The sequence below is a fragment of the Delphinapterus leucas genome, chromosome 10 (genome assembly GCF_059928025.1).
Source record: "Delphinapterus leucas isolate spDelLeu-1000000601 "Yukka" chromosome 10, BTC_Dleu_Yukka2, whole genome shotgun sequence".
NCBI lineage: Eukaryota > Metazoa > Chordata > Mammalia > Artiodactyla > Monodontidae > Delphinapterus > Delphinapterus leucas.
Genome location: NC_143138.1, coordinates 103471007 through 103494793, shown reverse-complemented (window position 1 = coordinate 103494793; position 23787 = coordinate 103471007). Strand labels below are relative to the sequence as shown.

The 23787-nt window shown below is 45.3% G+C and overlaps 1 protein-coding gene, 1 non-coding gene and 1 pseudogene across 2 annotated transcripts in view; 2 read left to right on the top strand and 1 right to left on the bottom strand.

Annotated features, from left to right (window-relative positions):
- Window positions 1–23787, top strand: part of KBTBD12 (kelch repeat and BTB domain containing 12) — a 44338-nt gene that overhangs the window by 12439 nt on the left and 8112 nt on the right. The window contains exon 4 of the mRNA XM_022562567.3: window positions 17451–17648. Within this exon, the coding sequence (XP_022418275.1) occupies window positions 17451–17648 (198 nt within the window). The remainder of the gene's footprint in view (window positions 1–17450; window positions 17649–23787) is intronic.
- On the bottom strand, window positions 5611–5716 carry LOC115801555 (U6 spliceosomal RNA). Its single transcript, XR_004021862.1, has one exon. It is a non-coding gene; the product is annotated as a U6 spliceosomal RNA (small nuclear RNA).
- LOC111168834 (large ribosomal subunit protein eL28 pseudogene) lies at window positions 16370–16851 on the top strand (annotated as a pseudogene).

Here is a 23787-nt window from a genome sequence, read left to right as displayed (position 1 = left end):
TGAAGCCTGCGTGCCTAGAGCCCGTGCTCCGCAACAAGAGAAGCCACCGCAATGAGGAGCCCCCTCTCGGCACAACTAGAGAAAGGCCGCGCACAGCAACAAAGACCCAACACAGCCAAAAATAATTCGTTAACTTTAAAAAAAGAAACAATTAGCAACTGAGTCTAACAACATAAAAAATGATATGTCATCAAAAATTCTTAATAAAAAAGTGAAAGAACTGAATCCAGCGACATAAAATATTATTATATATAATACCATGACCAAGTGGAATTTATCCCAGGAGTGCAGGAATGCAAGGTGGCTTTAATTTTAAAAACTCAATTAATATAGTAAACCATATTAATATAGAACAAAAACCAAATGATCATCTAATAGATGTAGAAAAATCATTTGACTTGAAATTATTTACAAAACAGAAATATCACAGACTTAGAGAACGAACTCATGGTTACCAGGGGGGAAGGGGGAGGCGGAGGGATAGTTAGGGAGTTTGGGATTGACATGTACACCCTGCTATATATAAAATGGATAACCAAGAAGGACCTACTATATAGCACAGGGAACTCTGCTCAACATTATGTAACAACCTAAATGGAAAAGAATTTGAAAAAGAACAGATACCGTATATGTATAACTGAAGCACTCTGCTGTACACCTGAAACTAACACAGCATTGTTAATCAACTGTACTCCAATATAAAATAAAAATTTTTTAAAAAGCATTTAACAAAATCCAACCCCCTATCATAATAAAAATTCTCAACAAATTAGGACTAGAAGGGAATTTCCTCGACTTATTAAAAGGTATCTATGAAAAGACTACAGCTATGGTACGTAGTGGTGAAAGACAGCTCTTATTCCTAAGATCAGGAACAACTGACAGGTGCCTGTTCTTGCTGCTCCTATTAACACTGAAACAGAGGTTTTAGCCAGTGCAATAAGGCAATAAAAAGAAATTAAGCCATACAGATTGGAAAGGAAGAGTTTAATAGTCTTTATTCACAGATCATATAATCCTACATGTAGAAAATTCTAAGAAAGCTACAAGAAAAGAAAGAGAGAGAGAGGGAGAGGCAGAGAAAGGAAGGAAGTCAAAGAAAGAAAGCAAAAAATACTAGAACTAATCATTAATTTTAGCCAAAGTCACAGGATACAAAATCAGCATACAAAATTAATTGTGGGATTTCCTTGGTGGCACAGTGCTTAAGATTCCATGCTCCCAATGCAGGGGTCCCGGGTATGATCCCTGGCCAGGGAAGTAGATCCCACATGCATGCCACAACTGAGGAGCCCACGTGCAGCAACTAAGGACCCCACATGCCACAACTAAGGAGGAGGCAAGCTGCAACTAAGGAGCCCATGAGCCACAACTAAGACCTGGTGCAACCAAATAAAAAAATAATTTTTTTAATTTATTTGTATTTATACGTGCTAGCAATGAACATTCCAAAAATGAAACTGGAAAAACAATACTTCCCAATAACATCGAAATGAGTAAGATACGTAAGAATAAATTCAACCCAAAAAGTGTGAGAATCATACACAGAAAACTATAAAACACTCCCAAGAGAGTTAACAAAGAGCTACATAGGGGACTTCCCTGGTGGTCCAGTAGTTAAAAATCCAATGGTTAAGAATCCAGTGCAAGGGATGTGGTTTCTATGCCTGTTTGGGGAACTTAGATCCCACACGCTGCGGGGCAACTAAGCCCGCACACGCCGCAACTACTGAGCCTGTGCGCTCTGGTGCCCACGCACCTCAACTAGAGAAGCCCGTATGCTGCAACAAAGATCCCCTGTGCCACAACTAAGAGGCAATGCAGCCAAATAAACAAATTAATTAATTTTAAAAAGTGGTTCCTTCTGCATTTGTTTGAAAAAAATAAAAATAAATCAAAAAGAGCCAAATATATAGAGACATATTCCTTGTGTATGGATTTGAAGACTCAATATTGTTAAGATAGCAATATTCCCCAAATTGATCAATAGATTCATTGTTTTTTAAAGTTGACAAGCTGGTCCTAAAATTATGTGTAAATGCAAGGAACCTAGAATAGCCAAAACAATTGTGAAAAAGAAGAAAGTTTGAGGACTTATTTAACCCATTTTTAAAACCTAGACTTACAGTAATCGAGCTATAGTGGTATAAAACCAACGGCAGACATATATATCAATGGAACAGAAATAAGAGTTCAGTAATAAATTTTTACATTTTTACTCAGTTGATTTTTGACAAAGGTGTCAGGGCAATTTCAGTGGGGAAAGATGAACTTTCCATCAAATGTGTTCAGCCCATTACCTCACACCACAGCAAAAAAAAAGGAACAATACTGTATCGTGCACTTAAAATTTTGTTAAGACGGTAAATCTCACGTTAAGGTTTTTTACCACAATGAAATAAAATTTTAAAAAATTAAAATTACAAAGCATGCTGTTAAGGTAAGAAAGATGTAAAGGGGTGGGGGAAACACACATATTGAGGAGAGAAAATATAGTGTAGAAATTCAAAATTATACATTGAAGGAAGTAGGAAGAAGGAGGTAGCAAGAGCCCTGGGCTTGAGGGGAGAAGAAGCGTCGAGAGACTCCTGAGTGAAAACAGTTATTAGGAGCTGAGTGAAAATGAGGAGAGGTCTTCTCAGAATTGAAGGGAGAAAAAATTCAGGGGAAAGTAAGTCTTTTTAAATAACAGGTACAATTCAATTGAGTAACATGGGTGTCAGAGAGACTAATACTTTCCATCAGAGAGATACTGTGTTTTCTTATCATACTGCAGTTTGATTCAACGAATACCTGTTGGGGCATAAGATGTGTCAGACCCTGGGCTGAGTGTTGAGGACCCAGGGATGGGAGACACACACTGAGCCCAGAAGGAGTGATGGCCTAGGACAAGGTACAGACAGATAACCGTGCATACATAGGGCTAAGTGCACACCTATGTGGACACACGGTAACACCTATGCAGACGGTAACTAACTCACACCACAGGTAGGAATTAGTCAAATGAAGAAAAAGGAGAATGATCCACTTGGCACCAGGAACAGGATGAGTCCAAATGTGGTAGAGAAAGATTACATGGAGTTACTTTAATGCTCTAATATCTCACTTCACCAGTGAATATGAATTTGGTCTGTTTCTCAATTAAATGCTGACTACTGGCTGCTGTTAAAGGATAAGACCACTGCTCAGTATCTGAAATCAAAAGCGCTGACGTTATTGCTCACCTACGTGCAGGAGGGTTAGCTGGTCAGAGACCTTCTCATTGGGCAAAGCAGATGGATAATCATAAGATTGTGGGCAGGAGTTTGTCTTGGATTAGTGTTGTCACAAAGGTGGGAGTGGGGTGTTGTCAACCTTAGACGTGTGGTTTGTGTTCATTGCAGAGGCAGGAGTGTCAAGTCAGCCTCGGCAGAGGGGTCAGAGGTGAGTCAGCTTCTGACTGGCTGTCTTTAGGGGCAAGGCTCCATCTAACCGGCTGCTCCAGAGGCAAGTTCACTGAAGCAGGTTGTCACCGACTGATTAAGCAGGTTGAAAACCAGTTCTGATGTTGGCTTGTTACAATACCTGTAGTAAAAATAGTTTTTTCTTAGGGGTGCGGACCTTTTATATATTCTCACTCTCCCCTTTGGTCTTCTATCAGCCAAAGCAAAAGGAGAGACCGTGAGTGTGATCCAGATGTCCTCCACTGTGCTTGTTTCTCCTTGAAGACAAGATTTTATCTGTGGTTCTGATTTTCAGTTTGCATGTCCATCAGCATAAGTCCATTCTGTTTTTGTCTCTAAGTCATTTGTTGGAACATTTGTTAGGACAGTGGCTCTGTAGATTTAAGACTCTGGATAAACAAATCAAGCTGTGAAACATACAAGCGTAACAGATTATTACACGGAGGAGGTGGAGGACACTCTCAAGGCACCATCTGGATCTTTCCAGGTCCGACCATGAAAACACGTCCCAACAACTGCCTGAGTCTTCCTTGATAGTCTTCCTTGATAATCCACTTTTCTTTTTGCGTGGATAGAAATTGTTGTACCTCATCTGTGGCGTTGATCCAGGTACAAAATGAAGTGTCAGCAATGGCACAGACTCCCCTTGGTTAGCAACCGAAAAATCCAAGGCTTTGCTGATTTCCATAACTATCTGGGCAAAGGAATTTTAACTGTTTGGTTTACTATTTTCTACATCAGCCAAAGTGGCGGACAAATTGTTGAGGACCCCCTGAGTTGAAGAGCGGCCATGCATGGGATGGTTAGCTTCAGGATTCTACTCCACCAGTGTTCGTCCTGTCCTTTCAGGCTCTGTTAGAGGATGTAAACCCCTGAGGGTATTGGGACATGGACACTGAGACACAGTGTCTAACTAATAGGCTGACAGGACAACTGGTCCTGGTCCTGGACTGGTACCCAGAGCCTGGCTCACACATAGGAAGAGAGAAGCAGGGGGCTGCATTAGAGATGTGATCAGCCTCACTGGAGCCATAGGTAGACTGTCTTTAGGGCTCGTGGTAAACTGTCACTATTACATCCCAAGAAAACTGTAATCCCTTTGTGTCAGTGCAAGGACATTTTTTTTCATTTTCGTATTGTATCACTATTGGTAACACTCGTGTAGCCTATCTCTATATCATACTTCCAATTAGCTGCACAAGCAACAGTTTGGGAGAGCCAAGTAACAGAGTTACAATGGTCATCATCCCTCAGTAAGACAATAGAGAGAAAAATATCATCAGAGACATAAAGAATAAAAATACACAAAAAATGGCTTCCCTGGTAGCGCAGTGGTTAAGAATCCACCTGCCAATGCAGGGGACACAAGTTCGAGCCCTGGTCCAGGAAGATCCCACATGCCGCGGAGCAACTAAGCCCATGCGCCATGGCCGCTAAGCCTGCGCACCACAACTACTGAGCCTGCATGCCACAACTACTGAGCCCACATGCCACAACTACTGAAGCCCGCGCGCCTAGAGCCCATGCTCCACAACAAACAGAAGCCACCGCAATGAGAAGCCCGCGCACCGCAACAAAGAGTTGCCCCTGCTCACTGCAACTAGAGAAAGCCCACACAGCAATGAAGACCCAATGCAGCCAAAATACAAAAAATAAAACTTCTGAGTTAATCCCATCTATACAAAGATTTCCCAGGTGTCTTCTTTGCTTGAAATAAAGTAAAGGTCCTCCTGCAGACATATCCTATCCCTGCAACTTATTATCACCCCATGATTTTTTTTTTTTTTTTTTTTTTTTGTGGTACGCGGGCCTCTCAGTGTTGTGGCCTCTCCCGTTGCGGAGCACAGGCTCCGGACGCGCAGGCTCAGCGGCCATGGCTCACGGGCCCAGCCGCTCCGCGGCACGTGGGATCTTCCCGGACCGGGGCACGAACCCGCGTCCCCTGCATCGGCAGGCGGACTCTCAACCACGGCGCCACCAGGGAAGCCGCACCCCATGCTTTTAAGCAAGTTGGGTTACTTCTCTGAGTCTGTTTACTTTTTCTTTTCAAAGGTGTTTGGCTGATTAGACCACCATTTCTCTTCTTTTGTTTTTTTAACTTTATTGGAGTAGAATTGCTTTACAGTGGTGTGTTAGTTTCTGCTTTGTAACGAAGTGAATCAGCTATAGAACCATGGAATGCCTCACAAATACGTGTGTCATCCTCGCGCAGGGCAATGCTAATCTTCTCGGTATCGTTCCAATTTCAGTATATGTGCTGCCGAGGCGAGTGCTGAGTCTGTTTTCTTCATTCATAAAATGAGGATGCTAATAACACAGTTGTGACACTTGAGAGAGATGGATACCGTGCCAGGCATTTAAGTGCTCAATAAATGATAATGATAGGGATTATTATTACTGAAATAAGTGGCAAGGGGTCCTTTTACACTCTAGTGCCCTAATAATGCTCAAAATCTTCCTTTGTAGCCTGCAGTATTCCAGCTCCACCCTCAACAGGTCTCTGTGCTGGCCATGCAGCCTACTGAGGGGCCGTCCTTGTGCTGGGGTCACCCTGTCCTCATGCATTTGGAGTCTAAGGACCGTCTCTTTCTACTCTCTTCACTTCCTCTCCTTGCAAACACACACAATGGCCCAGTGCACATTCACACAGCCTGCACTTCTGCGTGGGGAGGGACTCTTAAAATATTGCCTAGGGTGTGTTCTTCCGTGGGAACTAAAGGTGAACCCATCAGACTGCTGGACCCTCTGGCTAATGCTGACCCTAATTTAATTTGAGTTGTAAAGATTTAAGAATGTTGGCCTCAGTTAAAATCTGCGCTAAATTTTCATTGTGGAAATGCTTGTTTTTGAAAACCATGTCATCACAGATACCATGAGTCATGTGAATTTAGATGAAAATGATTTCTGGAATTATGGCAAACTACCAAGGGGTGTATTAGTCAGCTATTGGATGGTTTTTTCCTGGAAAACTATATATTTCCTTCTTAAAAATGCAGAAAAAGATATGCCTAGATCGTTTGCTTAAAGTGGCTCTATTGCTCATGCAGTTACGTGTGCACTTTACCAGCTTCCCCACACTGCAACTGGCTCTTCTGGTGGGTAACTTGCTGGAAAGCTTAAAATAATTTAAAGAGTCTATATGAACCTTATGAATAAATGAGGCCCTTACTAAAAACCCAGGTATTTAAAATGGGCTGGTTTCCATTTTGACTTTTTTCTGAGAGCTTTCTTGGGTAGCCCTTTCTCAGGAGAGCAGGAAAGAGTAGGGCTGTGTCTTGATGACAGAACCCTTTGAAATCCTCTGGTAGGAGACCGAGGAGAAGGGTGCCACTCAAGGTCATGCATTTTAAGATGCTTTGTGTTTTAAGAAAGATCTTTTGTCATTTGTACCATGAGAGCTCATTATGAGACAAACTACTTTAATCCAAAATATATCTTAATCTTCTAAAACAAGTTCTTTAAAAAGATAGTCCAAAAAATTTTAGGTTAATATATCCTATTGCTATGAGAAAACGTTAACTCCTCGTTTTAAAGGCTTTCAATCCTACTTTTATGAAGAATCAAGTAGGAAACGAATTAGATGCAGACTCTTACTAGTGAAGTTTTGAGAAACGTAGAACCTTCTGGGCTCCACCTCATCAAACCCAATTGTGAGCTCTTGTTGATGCTGTTATAAAAATACCGATTTGAATATGGTACCAGGAGTTCTCTCTTTGAAAAGGGTTTTTGTGAGATAAACTTTAGCTCTCATAGTATTAGTTACACTTTTGAATATATTATGCTTGCTTCTGAAATGACAATGTACGTTCGTAAATATACTTGGCGTTTCCATCAAGTGTGGGTTTTTTTTAAAACCTTTTCTTTCTTTTTAAATTTCATTTAATTTTATTTTTTAAAAAATAAATCTATGGGCTTCTCTGGTGGCGCAGTGGTTGAGAGTGCGCCTGCCGATGCAGGGGACACGGGTTCGTGCCCCGGTCCGGGAAGATCCCACGTGCCACGGAGTGGCGGGGCCCGTGAGCCATGGCCGCTGAGCCTGCACGTCTGGAGCCTGTGCTCCGCAACGGGAGAGGCCACAACAGTGAGAGGCCCGCGTACCGCAAAAGAAAATAAAAATTTATTTATTTTTGGCTGCATTGGGTCTTTGTTTCTGCGCGCAGGCTTCCTCTCGTTGCAGTGAGCGGGGGCTACTCTTCGTTGTGGTGCGTAGGCTTCTCATTGTGGTGGCTTCTCTTGTTGCAGAGCACGGGCTCTAGGCACGCGGGCTTCAGTAGTTGTGGCTCACCGGCTCTAGAGCACAGGCTCGGTAGTAGTGGTACACGGGCTTAGTTGCTCCACGGCACGTGGGATCCTCCCGGACCAGGGATCGAACCTGTATCCCCTGCATGGCAGGTGGATTCTTAACCACTGTGCCACCAGGGAAGCCCCCCATCAAGTGTTTTTAAAAAGTCAAATTGTATTCAGAAGTTGCTTTAGTTTGACAGGTCAGGCGAAGTCAAATATAGAAACTGAGCACCAGAATCTATTTGTGGAAACATTTAGACCTTTCTCAGGCTGGCCCCAGCCAGCCTCTGCAGCCACATCCCTCCCAGCCCCAGCCTTGGGCTCTGAGGGTCATTCCTGAACAAGCCTCCCTTCTGCACTTTGTTTACGCTCTTCCCTCTGCTTTTAAGCCTCTGCCTCTGGACAACGCATCCTTCAGGGTCTGGCAGAAACGCCATCTCCTCGAGGTGGTTTGTGTGAATTAGTGGCACTGTTCTTGGCAAGGCTGCTCTGCCTCTGCCCGTGGCCCTCCCCATGCTCCTGGGACCATCGAGGGGCAGACACCCTGCCTCCCTCTTGTCTGTGTCTCTTCTGACAGCTGCCAGGCCTGCTCCACGTGATGGATGATTACAAACGTCAGGTGACTGAATTGACCTTTCTATCCTGCTCTTCCATCAGGGCAAAAGCCTCAAAAATCATCAGAGTTACAGGCCTTGTGGAGAATTTTTTAAAGCAGGGAGTTTTCACTTCCCTGTCCGAGAAGCCAGCTAATAGCAAGTCTCCCCACGCGGCTACGGGTGTTGTTTTCTCCATCGGGCAGCACTCTGCCCCTGCACACCACGACGGGGGTTACACAGAGGGTTCCAGTTACTGCAGTAAATGCGTGTCAGAGATCAGTCTAGAGGTGAATTATGCTGTGAGATACAAGGACCAAGTTTCATCATGGTTAAGGTTTTTCTTTTTTCTTTCTTTTAATAAATTTCTGGAGACTTCCCTGGTGGCGCAGTGGTGAAGATTCTGCGCTCCCAATGCAGGGGGCCCAGGCTGGATCCCTGGTCAGGGAACTAGATCCCACATGCTGCACCTAAGAGTTCGCATGCCACAGCTAAGGAGCCCGCCGGCCGCTACTATGACTCTGCGCAACCAAATAAATATTAAAAAATAAATACATAAAATTCCAAACAGTTTTTTAATAAATATAAGTTTGCCTCAGATCACCCAGGCTGTTCATTAAAATGGCAGATTCCTGGCCCTCACCCTCGGCCAGTTCTGGGCTAGTGGGTCTGAAGTGGGACCTGGGGATCTGAGCTGTGGTAAGCGTCAGGCGATTCTGGTGGGAATGCCCACAGGACTGCACGTTGAGAAACACTGATACTGTGAGGAAAGGAAGAGGTGACATCATGTTAATGGAGGTTTTATACGCTCAAAATATTGACTAAGCCTATGTATGGAACATAATCGGGCCCTGAGCTGGCTTTTAGGAGCGACCCAGAGATGAATGAGGCAAGGTGTCTTCCCTTGGACAGCACGTGTGTTCCAGGAAGCTAGGTCAGCCCACTGGTCAGAGCATCCTGCACTCACAGGTCATCAGAGCAGGCTGCTGGGTACGTTCTGAACTCATTCCAAGAGCGTTCTGGGCTTAGAGACATACTTCTTAAGCTCAGGTTGAACAAGGAAAGAAATGTACTTTTTCAACGGCCAAAGAAGTTCTCCAGGGAATGCCAGTGTCTGTTTATTCTGAGAAAAGACTTGGATTTGAACTGCACCGAATGACTCACCATGTTTTTGATGTCAGTGTCCATGAAATGTATCTGCAGTTCATCCTATGAAGGAGCTTCACCTTGATTATCTGCCACCCTCAGTGGGGAACCCAGAACTAAGTACTCTCAGAGGCCAAAGTTTGCCTATGGCTCTCAAATCGCAACTTAGCTTTAGTCATTTTCATCACTGACATCCTACAAATTCACAAAGAGTGGACAGTTCCACATTTCATTGTGACAATTAGTGAGAAATTGCACTCTATTCGATCAATGTATCATTACAATGCTGTATTATAATGGTTTCATATTTGTCTTTGATTTCTCAGTAGACTGTGTCTTATGGAAGAAAAAACACCTTAAACTTGTTATTCTCTAACACGTAGTACGGATATGAAATGGATAGCCAAAGTATGCTTACAGATTGCTTAAAACTAACTAGAAGTTTAAAGTGTTTTTGATGCTGAAATGAGAGAATGTTCGGAAGCTTCTACAGTGTGAAAACCCCTGATGGACAGAGATGATAATGCTACTGAGAACAGATGAGAAATGTCTTAGGAGGATGTTGTCCAGGCCTCTGACCTGTTGTTTATGTTTGCAGAAAAGCTTAAGAGAGCACAGCCAAAGCCCTGCGCTACTACACGTTTTATGCTTTGCTTTTACGAAAAGAGGTAAATTGCTAAAAGCCACACCGATAGCAAGAATTTTGTTCAACAGGGCTTCCCTGGTGGCGCAGTGGTTGGGAGTCCGCCTGCCGATGCAGGGGACACGGGTTCGTGCCCCGGTCCAGGAGGATCCCACATGCCGCAGAGCGGCTGGGCCCGTGAGCCACGGCCACTGAGCCTGCGCATCCGGAGCCTGTGCTCCGCGGCGGGAGAGGCCACAACAGGGAGAGGCCACAACAGTGAGAGGCCCGTGTACCGCAAAAAAAAGAAAAAAAAAAAAAAAAAGAATTTTGTTCAACAAAGCAAATCTTAGGTATGTCTTCATGTAGCCTAGTGTATAGAACCATCTATGTCCATAGCATATTGTGAAAACAGATCGTATTGCTACTTCTGAATCCTTAAGAAAATGTTAAATCTGAAATCGTCAATTCACTACGGCGGGGAATAACGTAATATATGTTTTAAAACAGCATGAAGACTTGAAAAGGAAAAACTTTGATGTTTTGAAGAAGATATCAATTATTTTAAAATCTTGTCATTTTGAGTAAAATGTATTATCTTCAACTACTTTATCCATTTATACATGTGATCATTTTTTTTAATTACTCCCTTCCTTTACCTGTTCTTGGGTAAATATAGAAATGAGCACAAATTATCACTTTCTGTAAATCATTTTATTTACACAAAAGATAAACATACCAAAGACTTATTAAGATCTTCTTTTTTTTTTTGGCTGTGCCATGCAGCTTGTGGGATCTTAGTTCCCCGACCAGGGATCAAACCTGGGCCCCGGTAGTGAAAGCACCAGAGTCCTAACCACTGGACCGCCAGGGAAGTCTCAAGACCTTTTTTCTATAGTAGTTATTCAGCACATAATGTCAAGCCTCCTTTAGAAGAAACTCAGGGAACAGAATGATGCATACTTCGCCTTCATACTTTACATCTTGTGTGTCTACATTTCCAAGGTGTGGAATATATTTGATTAATGGTTCTTTGCAGGGTCACTTGAGAGAAGAGCTAGTATAAACTTGGCCTGTGTCCTGTTAGGTTATGTCCAGCCCAAGTTAAGGGAGGTTAGTGATGGTTCAGGCAGGCAGACCTGGGGGGAAAATGAGCCCAACAACAGACACCAACAATTTCTCTCCATATCTGGACTGAGAGTCCTATATCCTTAAGAAGGTAATATTTATTATCTGACAGGAAGTGAGTTTTCAGCTGTTTGGACTCAGCGCTTGACACATTCTGGAAAGCTAGTCATCACTTTTTGTTTTGACAAAAGAGCATAAGAAGAAAAAAAAGTACCCGGGATGCAGGTGAGTGAGAAGCTGGTCCATTCACGCGCTCAGTTATTTTTTCTTGACTGTCTGCCCCGGCTGAAAAGCGTGGGGCGTACAGATGTGAATTAGACATTCTTCTGCCCTCCAGTGACTTACAGCCTAATCAAATAGGGAAACGCGCACAAAGATAAGTAAGAGCAGCACTATTTATAGGAATCTTGATCTCTGTTCAGAGGGCAGCAGAGGCTCGAGAAGGGAATGGCCGCTTGCAGAGATACGAAGGCTTTCCTAGGGGTGGCTACAGAGCTGAGCCTTGAAAGAGGAGTTTGTCATGTTGGGGAGGAGAGGCCAGTCCAGGCAGAGACCAGCCTAAGCGAAGGCCTGGAGATGAATAACCTCACTGCTTGGGGAACTGCAGGCAGCTGGGAGAGCCTGGAGCACAGGGTGCTGGGGATGCGGGGCGGGGGGCGATGGGAGGGGAAGGAAGGTGAGCACGGCGCAGTGCGGTGTCCGGTCATCCAAGCTCTGTACACCTACGGGGGAGGGACAGGCCTGAGATGTCTGAGGGGTCCTGTCGGCAGAACTGGGTGACGAGCAGGCGTGGGGACAGTGACATTAGTCTGAACTTGTGGCATCTGCACTCGGGCTCCCAACCACGACCCCGGGCTCTCCCCCCCCCCCCACTGTGGGCTCAGCTTTTGGACCTGCAGGACAGGCTGGGGAAGTGGGATTGGCAAGAAACAAGGAAAAGATGAGCCCAGGATTGGAAAGAACTGACGGGCGAGGCGCGTTGAAATCCGAGGCCCAGGGCTGGGCCGGACGGAAGCCCAGGGGTCATCTGGAATCAGCCACAGATGGCACAGTGATTCTGTAATTGCAGCTTATTTGGCACCCAAGGCTCAGTGCCAGAACTTTCTGGTCAACTGTCTACATTTCCTCTTGGCAATGATAAGACATTTCAAGCACTTGAGTTTCCCTCCAAAATCAAGCAAATCCAGGCTCTAGCCAGTGCAACTTGGTCTGCCCTTTCAGCTCTTTTATTTGATTTTCCTGGTCGTCTGTTTTGAGGAGCGAACAGAATGCAGACGAACGTTTTCTTAGCAAGAAAAGGCTGGCGAAGGGCAGGGAGGGGTTAGTGGGTGGAAAGGGTGTGCGCACACGAGAGCGCACCACCACCCGTGTCCTGTGAGCCCAACACACTTAGACAGGCCTATGGCGTGACCCGGAAGTTTGCAAAAGGCAGATGAGCCTGCTTTCCACCCTGTCCTGAAGGGCTTTTTTTCTGAAAATACCCAAGAGAGCCCTAAGAAGGGACAAGAAGCTAGATCATGTCTTCTAGCGCTTTAGGCTCCAAATCTGGAGCTCCGAGATGAGTGAAGAAGAAAACCAGAGAGCAGACAACCAGGGTGAGAAGGACATTGTCGCGAGCGTTATATTAGCATGACTGTCTCCTATGCTGCCACCTGACAGCTCCTACCCCTCTCGAATGTTCGACCAGTGCATTACTCTGATCCATCGTGTCAGCAAAACTTTCTCCCCACCTGAAGGCTCAGCTTATTTCTCAGCCCTTCAGCCTCTGACTGGCTCTATCCAACCTCAAAGTAAACATTTAAGAGAGCGTCGCCCCTACAGCCGTCAGTCATAGACGCAGCGGACAATTAAACTGAGATCACGCAGACCTAAGACCAGTGGCTTCAGTGAGCCCTGCTTCACTCACACAATGTCCTGGAACACGGGAGAGGAAGAATGACCATCACACGGAGTGCATGGGAAGAACTAAAAGGAAATTCCCATCATAGTACTTGGGAATAGTTTACAGCACATGTCCATCCTCCTCACCCTCCTCCACCTTTACATAGTTACCTATAAGTTAACCTTTGCAACAACTTACGAAATTGGAATTATTATCCGAAACTTAACAGATGAGAAAACTGAGACTTAGAGAAATTGTACTGACCAAAGTTGTCCAGCTATAAGTGGTGACACAGGCATATGAACCATGGTCTGTTTCCGAAAGCCCACATGCTTTATTCCCTGGCCCACGGGAGCCTTCAACAGTGAATATATTATTAAAGCTTGTTGAGCCGTGCAAGCAACTTTGGGAGCTGGTGAGAACTGCTCCAGACTCACCCTCCCCTTTCGGGTGCAGCCTGTCACCTGAAGGCAGGACTGCAGGCAGAAGGACGTCAGGAACCAGCCCCGCTGTGTTCAAGGCCCCATGGACAGGAAGTCCTAGAGGATGTCAGGGAAGGACCACGCCCCCGCCCTCTGCCAGTGCCCGGCCAGGCTTGGTGTGGGGAGACGGTTCCTCCCACGCCCTGCAGAGGGAAAGACTCTGTGACCACCAAACACAAAGAAAGCAGGCCTTCATCCTGGTAGAAATAAAAGAGGAGAGAGAGGCATCTTCTTCTATAATCTACACCCCCCTGACCCCACCAATAAAGCCTAAAGTATATATTTTGCACTGGAGGTCCACTGGGGTATGACTTGCAAAGATAACTTCTATTTGCCTGTTTTTGAATAAAGGAAAGTCAGGCGCAGAGGTACTGATGGCATGTAAATTAAAGATATGAGGTATCTCATTGAAATTCTAAAGATGTGCTGATCCTACCCCAGGATCAAGAGTTCTCTTGTCGTGCTGGTGCTGACTTATTAATAAAGACCATGCTTTTATTTGATTATTTATCTAATCAGCATTCACTTTCAGTTTAAGCTCATTAAGTCGCTGGTAACAGAGTGGTGCTGAGAGTGTACTTGGTGGTAGAATTACATCCAAGTGAGACAGAGAGTGTATTCAGGGGCGGGCGGTCAGCAACAAAGGCAGAGCCTGCAAGCCCGTGTCACCCGAGTGGAGCCTGTGAACTGTCTGACAACCACACAGGAAGGGTACCTATGTAGAAGTTTAGTTTTGTAGCGTAAAGGCTGAACGTTAGAATTAAATACACTTAGTAAAAGGGAAACGGAAATGACAAGCACTCTAATTATTTCAACAACCGAGAGAATAATACCCATTCTTTATATGCTTTATGTTGGGGAAGCTTTCTTAACGGGCTTTTATGTGCACTTCTGATTACGCCCAGGTTGCTGGCTGCTGGGTGTGCCCAGACTGGCTCTGAGCGACTTGCATTTCATCTGTTTGCCCCCACAGACTGGTCTTCTAAAGTGCTCGTAATATAAACCAGCCGAATAGTATCTCTTACGGAGCAGGTAGCCAAATCATCTTGTTCTTACCTGATGGGTGGTTGCCATGGTCAACTGCTAAAGATAAATCCTCTTCTTTAAGCCCATCCTGCCCCACAGATAGGAAATTCCACTTTTTGTCGGACTAAGAAGCCTCCAGCTGCCCCAGCGCCACACTGGAAGAGGGCCTGTGAACAGAGTGTGCAGTTAACTGAGGCCGGCATGTCCCCTCCTTGGAAACGCTGCTGCTCAGACTTGGCACGGTAACGGGCTGAATTATCTATCCAGGCGGAAAAGAGGGAAAGCAGCTAAGAGCTTCCTGAGTTTATAGCCTTGATCCCTGGGTTCGTACTGAGACAGGAAACAGGCCAGGCTCCATAGGCAAAGAGAACAAAAAGGTTCCCTCTGAAGTCCTCTTATGTCTGCGTGAGTCCCAACCAGGGTGAAAATAAGCTGTTCCCATCAATCTTCTCGGATTCACTGAGTACCATGTGTCAGGCACTGTGAGATATAAGACAGGTGAAAAGTGGTCTTTGCCCTCAGTGAGCCTGTAACATATCCACTAGGCCAGAGGAAGCTGAGGAAAAGTTAACTTTCTGGTTCATTCATTCCAGACCCGCACATGTCAGGCAGGCACTGTGCTAGGTCCTGGGGTGCAGTACTGAAGGAAGATAGGAAACCACATGATGATGCACGGAAGGACCATCCGACCAGCATGACGATGGGAAAAGGAATTAAATAACACAAACGAGGAAATGCCACGAGGTGTCATGTGATTAATCTCTAAGTGACACATTGAGTAAAGGCCATGTGATGAGAGCAGTCTCGGTTCTGGTCTTGGTGTTGCTATAAACAACAGAGCCAAGCCCTCACCCACACCCCACTGCACTGACCCTTCCAGGACCCTCCACGGGTAGCCTGAGGCCAGCGCTCCCCCAACTTTGATTGGTCGTGTAGACCAGGTCACCAGATTGGGTCTGCATGGAATGAGGGCACCAAAGAGAGGACTGTCTCTCCTTCCAGGGGATGCACCTCCATCCCAGGAGCCACGCTTCAGATCAGGAAATATAGCCCTGACATTTAAGACCTTCCGTTGTGGTACAAAAAAGGTCACCTACAAACCTGGGCTTCTTATTACAGCGGATTGGAAATTCTTATGCCATTACTTTCCCATGGAGCGTTGTACTTAAAGTCACAATTATGTAAATGATATTTCTGCTACTTGCTACAATCTCTGGACTTCTGAGTGTAATGTGTATCTCTTTTAAGGTACTTGTCATGATGTCGCTATCTGTTTGTGTATATGGCCCTTTGCACCACATTAATTTTTCTTTTTTAAGTTTTTTCGGATGTGGACCATTTTTCAAGTCTTTATTGAATTTGTTACAATATTGATTCTGTTTTATGCCTTGATGTTTTGGCCGCGAGGCATGCGGGATCCTAGCTCCCCGACCAAGGATCGAACCCTCACCCCCTGCACGGGAAGGTGGAGTTCCAATCACTGGACCGCCAGGGAAGGCCCCACCCCATTAATTTCTTAATAACGGCAAGAAACAGACCTCGCTCATCTTTCTCAGCTCCTCATCATGAGCGTGCTGCCTGGCGAGTAACAGGTAATCGGGGAATATCTACCGAATGAACTGCGTCACTCAGAAACGGAAGACGCATCACGCATTTGTGTTTGGGGCTTCCCTCTGACCCCCAAACCTGAAATTTACCAAAGACTGGCCCTGCTCTAATGGGGAAAAATTCCTGCCACTTAAGCAAAGAGGGAGGCCGTACCCGGCCACCGCCACAAGAGGAGCTGCCGCCATGTCCGCGCATCTGCAATGGAGGGTCGTGCGGAACTGCTCCAGCTTCTTGATCAAGAGGAATAAGCAGACGTACAGCACCGAACCCAATAACCTGAAGGCCCGCAACTCCTTTCGCTACAACGGGCTCATTCACCGCAAGACTGTGGGCGTGGAGCCGGCGGAGGACGGCAAAGGGGTCGTGGTGGTCATGAAGCGGAGATCCGGCCAGCGAAAGCCAGCCACTTCTTACGTGCGGACCACCATCAACAAGAACGCCCGGGCCACCCTCAGCAGCAGCCGGCACATAATCCGAAAGAACAAGTACCGCCCAGATTTGCGTATGGCTGCCATCCGCAGAGCCAGCGCCATCCTGCACAGCCAGAAGCCTGTGATGGTGAAGGCAGCGGACCCGCCCCACCAAGAGCTCCTGAGCAATCTGTCCCCTTCCCCAATGCAATAAAGGTGTCAGCTGACTTGCCGCAAAAAAAAAAAAAAAGAGTGAGAAGGACTTCCCTGGTGGTCCAGTGGTTAGGACTCTGTGCTTCCACTGCAGGGGGCCCGGGTTCGACCCCTGGTCGGGGAACTAAGAACCGGCATGCCGTGCGGAGCAGCCAAAAATAAAAAATAAAATAAACAAGAAGAGAAGGAGAGACAGGCTGGCAATGATGGGGATGGAAAGGATGTTTGCCTCTCTAGCCAGGTCTGTGGAATCATAACGAACAGGAAGGCAGATGTCAGAACCGGGTCACCCTCACATTCAAACCGGAAATTCTTCCTCTAAAGGGAGGGTCATTGTGTGAGCCAGTGTTGGATGTTGTAGGTTATAAAGCCTGTGGTGGAATCAGCCTCATGGGTGAGCACAAACAGAATACTATGGATAAAACGAGATTAGCCTTGGCTATGGAGTCCACAGTAGACATTACCATTGCTTACAAATTATCTCAGAAGAAGCACCAGGCAACAGAAGCACACCAAGGTCCATGAGCCTGAGATACAGACCCGGCAGAAAGGGGGCACTGCCCATGGGGACATCTCAGCTCTGGTCACCTCCCTTCTGTGTCACCCTCTGCAGGTGGAATCGGCTGCATAGGTCGAGACAAGGGTCAGGTTCGGAAGTGCCTTGACACAGTGGAGATCTACAACCCGGACGGGGACTTCTGGAGGGAGGGCCCACCCATGCCCAGCCCCCTGCTCTCACTTCGCACCAATTCTACCAATGCAGGAGCCGTGGACGGGAAGCTGTACGTCTGCGGGGGCTTCCACGGAGCAGGTACTGGCCGAGTTTTAAATGTTTTGTAACCTCCTTTGATGTCGATTTTCACCTCCCTTAACTGACCCAACGAAAAATCCTAAGAGCAGGGGGCACTGGCAAAAGCAGTGACCTTGGGCAACTCACCAACCTCTGACCTTGGGTTTTCACGTCCACAAAGTGGGGCTACTCCCTCCACGGACTGTCATAAGAATTAAGTGAGATCTGGTCTGTAATGTGTCTGGCACACAGCAGACACACAATAAACATGAGTTGAACACGACAAGAGGAGAAATGGGGGAGGGAAGGCTAATGCCAGATTGTAGGACTAAAGGAGAGATTTAAGAATATGAAGAGGGACTTCCCTGGTGGGGCAGTGATAAGACTCTGTGCTCCCAATGCAGGGGGCCCGGGTTCAATCCCTGGTCGGGGAACTAGATTCCACATGCTTGCTGCAACTGAGAGTCTGCATGCCGCAACTAAGGAGCCCACATGCTGCAACTAAGGAGCCCACCTGCCACATCTAAGACCTGGGGTAGCCAAAATAAATAAGTAAATAAGTATTTTTTAAAAAATAAATAAAAATATGAAGAACGCATGGAAATAGGGGAATGACCAGAAACGCGGGGGGTTAGCTCTGCATTTATTGATCTTTACTGAAATCCTGCCCTCGGAAAACTCTCTTACTCCCCACTACTGACACGAGAAATAAATTGCTTGAAAGCCTTTCTAAGATAATACCTAATCTACGTGTTTATTACCAAACTCAGCTTCCACATATCTAATTGCCACCATCATTGCAATCTACAGTACGGATTTATAGTTTTTTAAAGTAACAGGGAGATTTTTATTCTTTATTTTATTTTTTAAAATATTTGTTTATTTATTTATTTTGGTTGGCTGTGCCGGGTCTTAGTTGTGGCACACCAGATCTTTTAGTCAAGGCATGCGGGCTGTTGGTGGCACGCAGAATCTAGTTCCCCAACCAGGGATTGAACCGGGGCTCCCTGCCCTGGGAGCACGGCGTCTTACCCACTGGACCACCAGGGAAGTCCAGGTAGATTTTTAAATATGCACAAATTTAATAATTAACTGTCTCCAAAGTTGCATCAGTAAGTAAGGTAGAATGCAGCTACAGTAAAAATGATTAACAGTTTAATTCTAACCTTCCTAATAGAAGTACTAGGCCAGGACATAGCCAGGAAAAACATGCCCCAGGAGTACTTACAATTTTGGAAGCATGCCCAATTAAAATAGAGCTGCCCCTGCAGCAAAACCAAGCCTGCTATACACCTCCCTTCATTTTTAAAGCACGGAATTATATGTAAGTTAAAGAATAAAGTTTTCATTAGAAATTAAAAGAGACTTAGGAGGTATATGAACCAAATACAATGAGTGGACCTTATCTGGCTCCTGATTCAAACAAATCTTGTGGAGAAAGGTATTTTTCAGGTAATCTGGGAAATCTGAGTGTGGACTGGAGTATTAGAGGATATTAAGGAACGGTTAATTTTAGGTCACAATAATAATGGCATTGTAGTTTTATATGAAAGAGGAAGAAAAAGGAAAAACGTTATGAACGATGAGAGACTGTGTAGAAGTTTTTATGGATGAAAATGACATGCTGTCTGGAACTTGTGTTAATCTACTCCAGCAAATATTTTTTAAGAAGTGAATGGGGATGGGGGGCAAGAGTAGATTTTACAACGTTGGTAAAATGTTGATCATTGTGAAAGCTGGATAATGGCTACAGGAGCTTTATTTACTAGATTTTTTTTTTTTTTCTTTCCGCACCACTCGGCTTGTGGGACCTTAGTTCCCTGACCAGGGATCGAACCCCGGGCCCTTGGCAGTGAAAGCATGAAGCCCTAACCACTGGACTGACAGGGAATTCCCTATTTACTGGTTTTTGTATTCTTGAAAGCCCCCATGATAAGAAGCTTCAATTTTTCTTTCTCTATTTGTTCTTCAGAGAACTTTCCAAAACGTTTTTTTTTAACGGTTCTAATATCTTTTATATTACACATCACATGCTTGTGTAAAGGTAGTAACCTGTCACAGTAGCAAGAAACCTGGCAGGGCAAGGAGATCTTGTAAAGACCCCTGTTGCAACCCCGTGAGTGAGGAGGCCTTGGAGGAGACAGGAGAGCGCCCAGGTGCTGGACCACTCGCCGCCCGCCCCCCACCCCCCGCCAGGGCCCTACTCTCCATCCCCTGGCTGCAGGCTTTCTCTTGACCAGAAGAGAAGGGCAGAGAATACAGAGGGCAGCCTCAGGACCTCCAGAGCCCCACTCCAGAGCAGTGGGGGGTAATTAGTGTCTAAGGATCTAGAAGATACTCTCTTTTGTCTTGTTTCCTTGTCCTATTTTCCTTTGTATAATACTGAGTTAGAGAATTGATATCCCCAGTTTTTCAAGAATGTCTGAACTCACGCTCTGAGCCAATGTCTTTTCTTGGAACTGTAATGGACTAATAATGCTTCCAGCCAGAGGGAAAGGGATTTACTATGCGAGCTCTCAAAGTCCCTTTTAATTATTTGGTTTTAAGATGGAAAATTGTCCCGGATTAGCTGAGTGAGTTGTCAGTGGGGTTTTATGGAAAACAGAACAATTGTATATTAGCGTGCCCATTACAAACTAGAGATCTCAGCGTCAGACCTAAAAAGAGGCACTGAATTTTCTCTCCTTGTGTGACACAAACCTACTCATCCCATTTATTTACTCAAAAAACCACAGTCAAGAAAGTACTCTTTTAATCTGTTTAGTTAATTCCATAAAAATGTATTGAAACAAACTGTTTAGAGGCACTTGGGCTACAATTTTGAGATGCTCAACGGCTGATGGGAAAGATAGACACCAAAACACGTAATAAACATAGTAATTGCATACTGGTTAAAATAGTAGGTTGAACACCTCTGTTTTCTCCCATGTCCCACGAAAATGACGGTAAATGGAATGAACACAGTCAGACAAAGAGAAGAGGAGAGAGGGCAACAGCAACACAATTTAGGAAGCAGGAAAGCAGATGGATGAATAACTGCCCAGACATGAGACAGTTCAGTGCTAACCTGGCAACAGGAAAAGGAAGCACAAACCACAGAACCCCAGGGAGTCTTGGGGGTGGACAAGTCTGGAAGAGGGAATGAAGGTGACGCTGAAAACACGAGGACAGCGGAAAGACAGGAAGACCCCAATCTCCTGCCCTTCCCTCGACACTGAGATAAAGCCCCTCCTGCACCCCAACAAAGACCGAAGCTAAGGATGGGGGCGGGGAGGCAATCAGTACTAAAAGCAGGGGGCTGAAGAGAACGGCTACATACTGAATCTTGAGATCAGCAGCTTTCTTCGTCTTCTGGCTCCCAGACGTGGGCAGCCATAACCTCCAGGCAGGAGACAGGAAGATTCTTCTTTGGGAATCTGACCAGCCCCAAAATAAGGCAAAGCCAAATCACCCCACAGAGAACCTCACAGGAAAGGCTTCCATGGTATCCCTCTCTTAAAGATGAGCAAACAGCTGGGGCTCATCAGACCTTTGAGGAAAGCATGTACAGAAAAGACAGAAATCAAAACATAAAAGAAGAAAAGCAACTGGAGGAAACAGGCTGTGCCAGGGGGAGAAACGTCCTCGGAGGTTAAAAATATGACAGCAGAACTTATATATACAATAGAAAACTTGGAGTGTAGAGTGGAAGAAACTTCTCAGGAAGCAGAGCAAAAAGCAATTAGATAGAAAATGAGAGAAAAAGAAAGTAAGTCCATGAGGTCCAATCGTTGAATAGGAGTTTCAGTAAAAAAAAAAAAAAAAAAAAAAGAATAGAGAAAATGGAGGGACAAAACATCCATGAAATAAATTAGGAAAATTTCCCAGAACTAAAGTTACCAGTTGAAAGGAAACACCTCATCCCCAGCAGAGTGGAAGAAAACGGACACAGAGTAAAGCACATCCCTGCAATGTCACAGAACGCCGGGGACAAATGAGGATCCTGAAAGCTGCCAGAGAGAAAGGACTCATCTCGTAGAAAGTGTCAGGAATCAGAATAGCACCACACTTAGGAAACGTGACACTGGAAGCTAGAAGAAACTTAAGCTAATGCCTTCAAAAACCCTAGAGGAAAGTTACCTTCTACCTACACTTCCGTACCTGCTGAACCTCTAAGTGTGGGAGCACGTTTTCAGACATGCAATGTTCCCAAAATTTATCTCCTGTGCTCCCTTCTGTTAGGTTTTGCTTCCCAACAACGAACACCTAAGCCAAGTACTAGAGGGCAGGGGGCCAGGAGACAGGATTAAACACAGTGGAGGGAAGGATACTGAGGGGAGATCCAGGGATGACAGCTTGTACAGTGGCCTGAACAGCCAGTTCAGAAGGCAGCTGGTCAAAGGCTCTGGGGGAGGGGACTTCCAGAAGAGAAAACTGATCAAATCTTAATATTCTGCAAGATTTAGACACTTGGAGAAGAGCAATGAAAACTAACAAAAATAAAACAACTGACTTGAGAGGAAACAAGCAGTTGTGCAGGAAAGGAGAGTGTGTCACCCGGTCATGTGTGAATAGCACTGATAACAATCACGTCTAATCATGTCAGTGGTAAACACGGAGCCTCAACCGTTCGGGGGAGTGGGGCACACACGGTGGGGATGTGGAAGAAAGCTGAAACCACATTTTCTACAGTGGAAGTCAGGAGTGCATGGCTTCATCTGAGAAACCAAGAAGTTGCAATAGGGACTTCCCTCATGGTCCAGTGGACGCGGGTTTGATCCCTGGTCGGGGAACTAAGATCCTACGGGCCACGGGGCAACTAAGCCCGCGTGCCACAACTACCGAGCCTCAACTACAGAGAAGCTCGTGTGCCGCAAACTAAAGATTCCGCGTGCCTCAGTGAAGATCCCGTGTGCTACAACTAAGACCCGACACAGCCAAAAAAATAATAATAATAAAAATAAAGAAAATCATTTTTTTTAAAAAAGAAGTTGCAATAGTATAAAATATGTTATTTATAGATGACAGTGTTCAGTGCCAGAAGAATCAGCCAGGTTGAAAGGCAGAAAATGGGGAGGTGGGTAGGACACAACCATCTTTAAGGCCTGAACCTTGTTGAGCTGTTTGGCTCTTTAAATCGTGCGCGTGTATAACTGATAAAACAAAAGCAAGTTTGAGATACATAAATAGAGTACCTGTAAGAGAGGAACAATGAGGGGAGTATTAAGGAAAATATTAGCAGGTGAGCCTGCTGGGAGGTAATCCTCTGTGGGTCTCATGCATCTCTGAGCATCTGGGAGCAGAGACACTGCCTGCCTTTGTTCTGGAAGACCCTTTCAAGCGTGTCTGTACAGCAGACAACCTTAGAAAAGAGAGACAGTGTCTCCCTCCACCGCAAGGGCCATTATAAAAGCTTCCGGTTCCTAAGCTTAGGGCTCCCCTCCTACAAGGCAGCCCACTGATTGTACAGGTGTCCCCTGACACACTCCATGCTGCCCTGTGGGATTTGTGGCTCAAATAACTGTACTTTTAAAATGCGGACACACTGCCTGCTGCTGTTGCTACGAGCGACCCCATCCTTCCTCTATGACCAGGAGTTTCGTGTTGTAAAGTCTAAGACTCTTCACAGTTCTTGACAGACCTGTTGAGTTCTTTGACTCAGCAGAGGAAAGTCAGAATCAAACACTCTGTTCTCCACCCCCAGCAGAGTGAGGAAGCCAACATTATGTTTCCAAAAGATCAGAGCTCATAACACCAACTCTTCACACACTTACAGAATATAGAAAAGGACGGAACATTTCCCAACTCTTTCTATGAGGCCGGAATTTCCCTGATACCAAAACTGGACAAAGACATGCCAGAAAACTACGGGCCAACATCCCTTATGAATACGGTTGCAAAAATGCTCAGTAAAATACTAGCAAGCTGAATGTAGCAACATACAAAAAGAATTATGCATTCTAACCAAGCAGGCTTTATGCCAGGAATGAAAAGCTGGTTCACCGTACAAAAATTAATCAGTGTAATACACCGTATTAGGCAGACCTGCTCTAAAAAAGGAAAGTTACAGAAAATTCTTCAAATGAAAGGCAACTGGTATCGCTGAGAAACTTGGAACCTCAGGAATCCAGGAAGACAAAGAGAAATAGTGAATACCCGGGTAAATATAATGGACATTTTT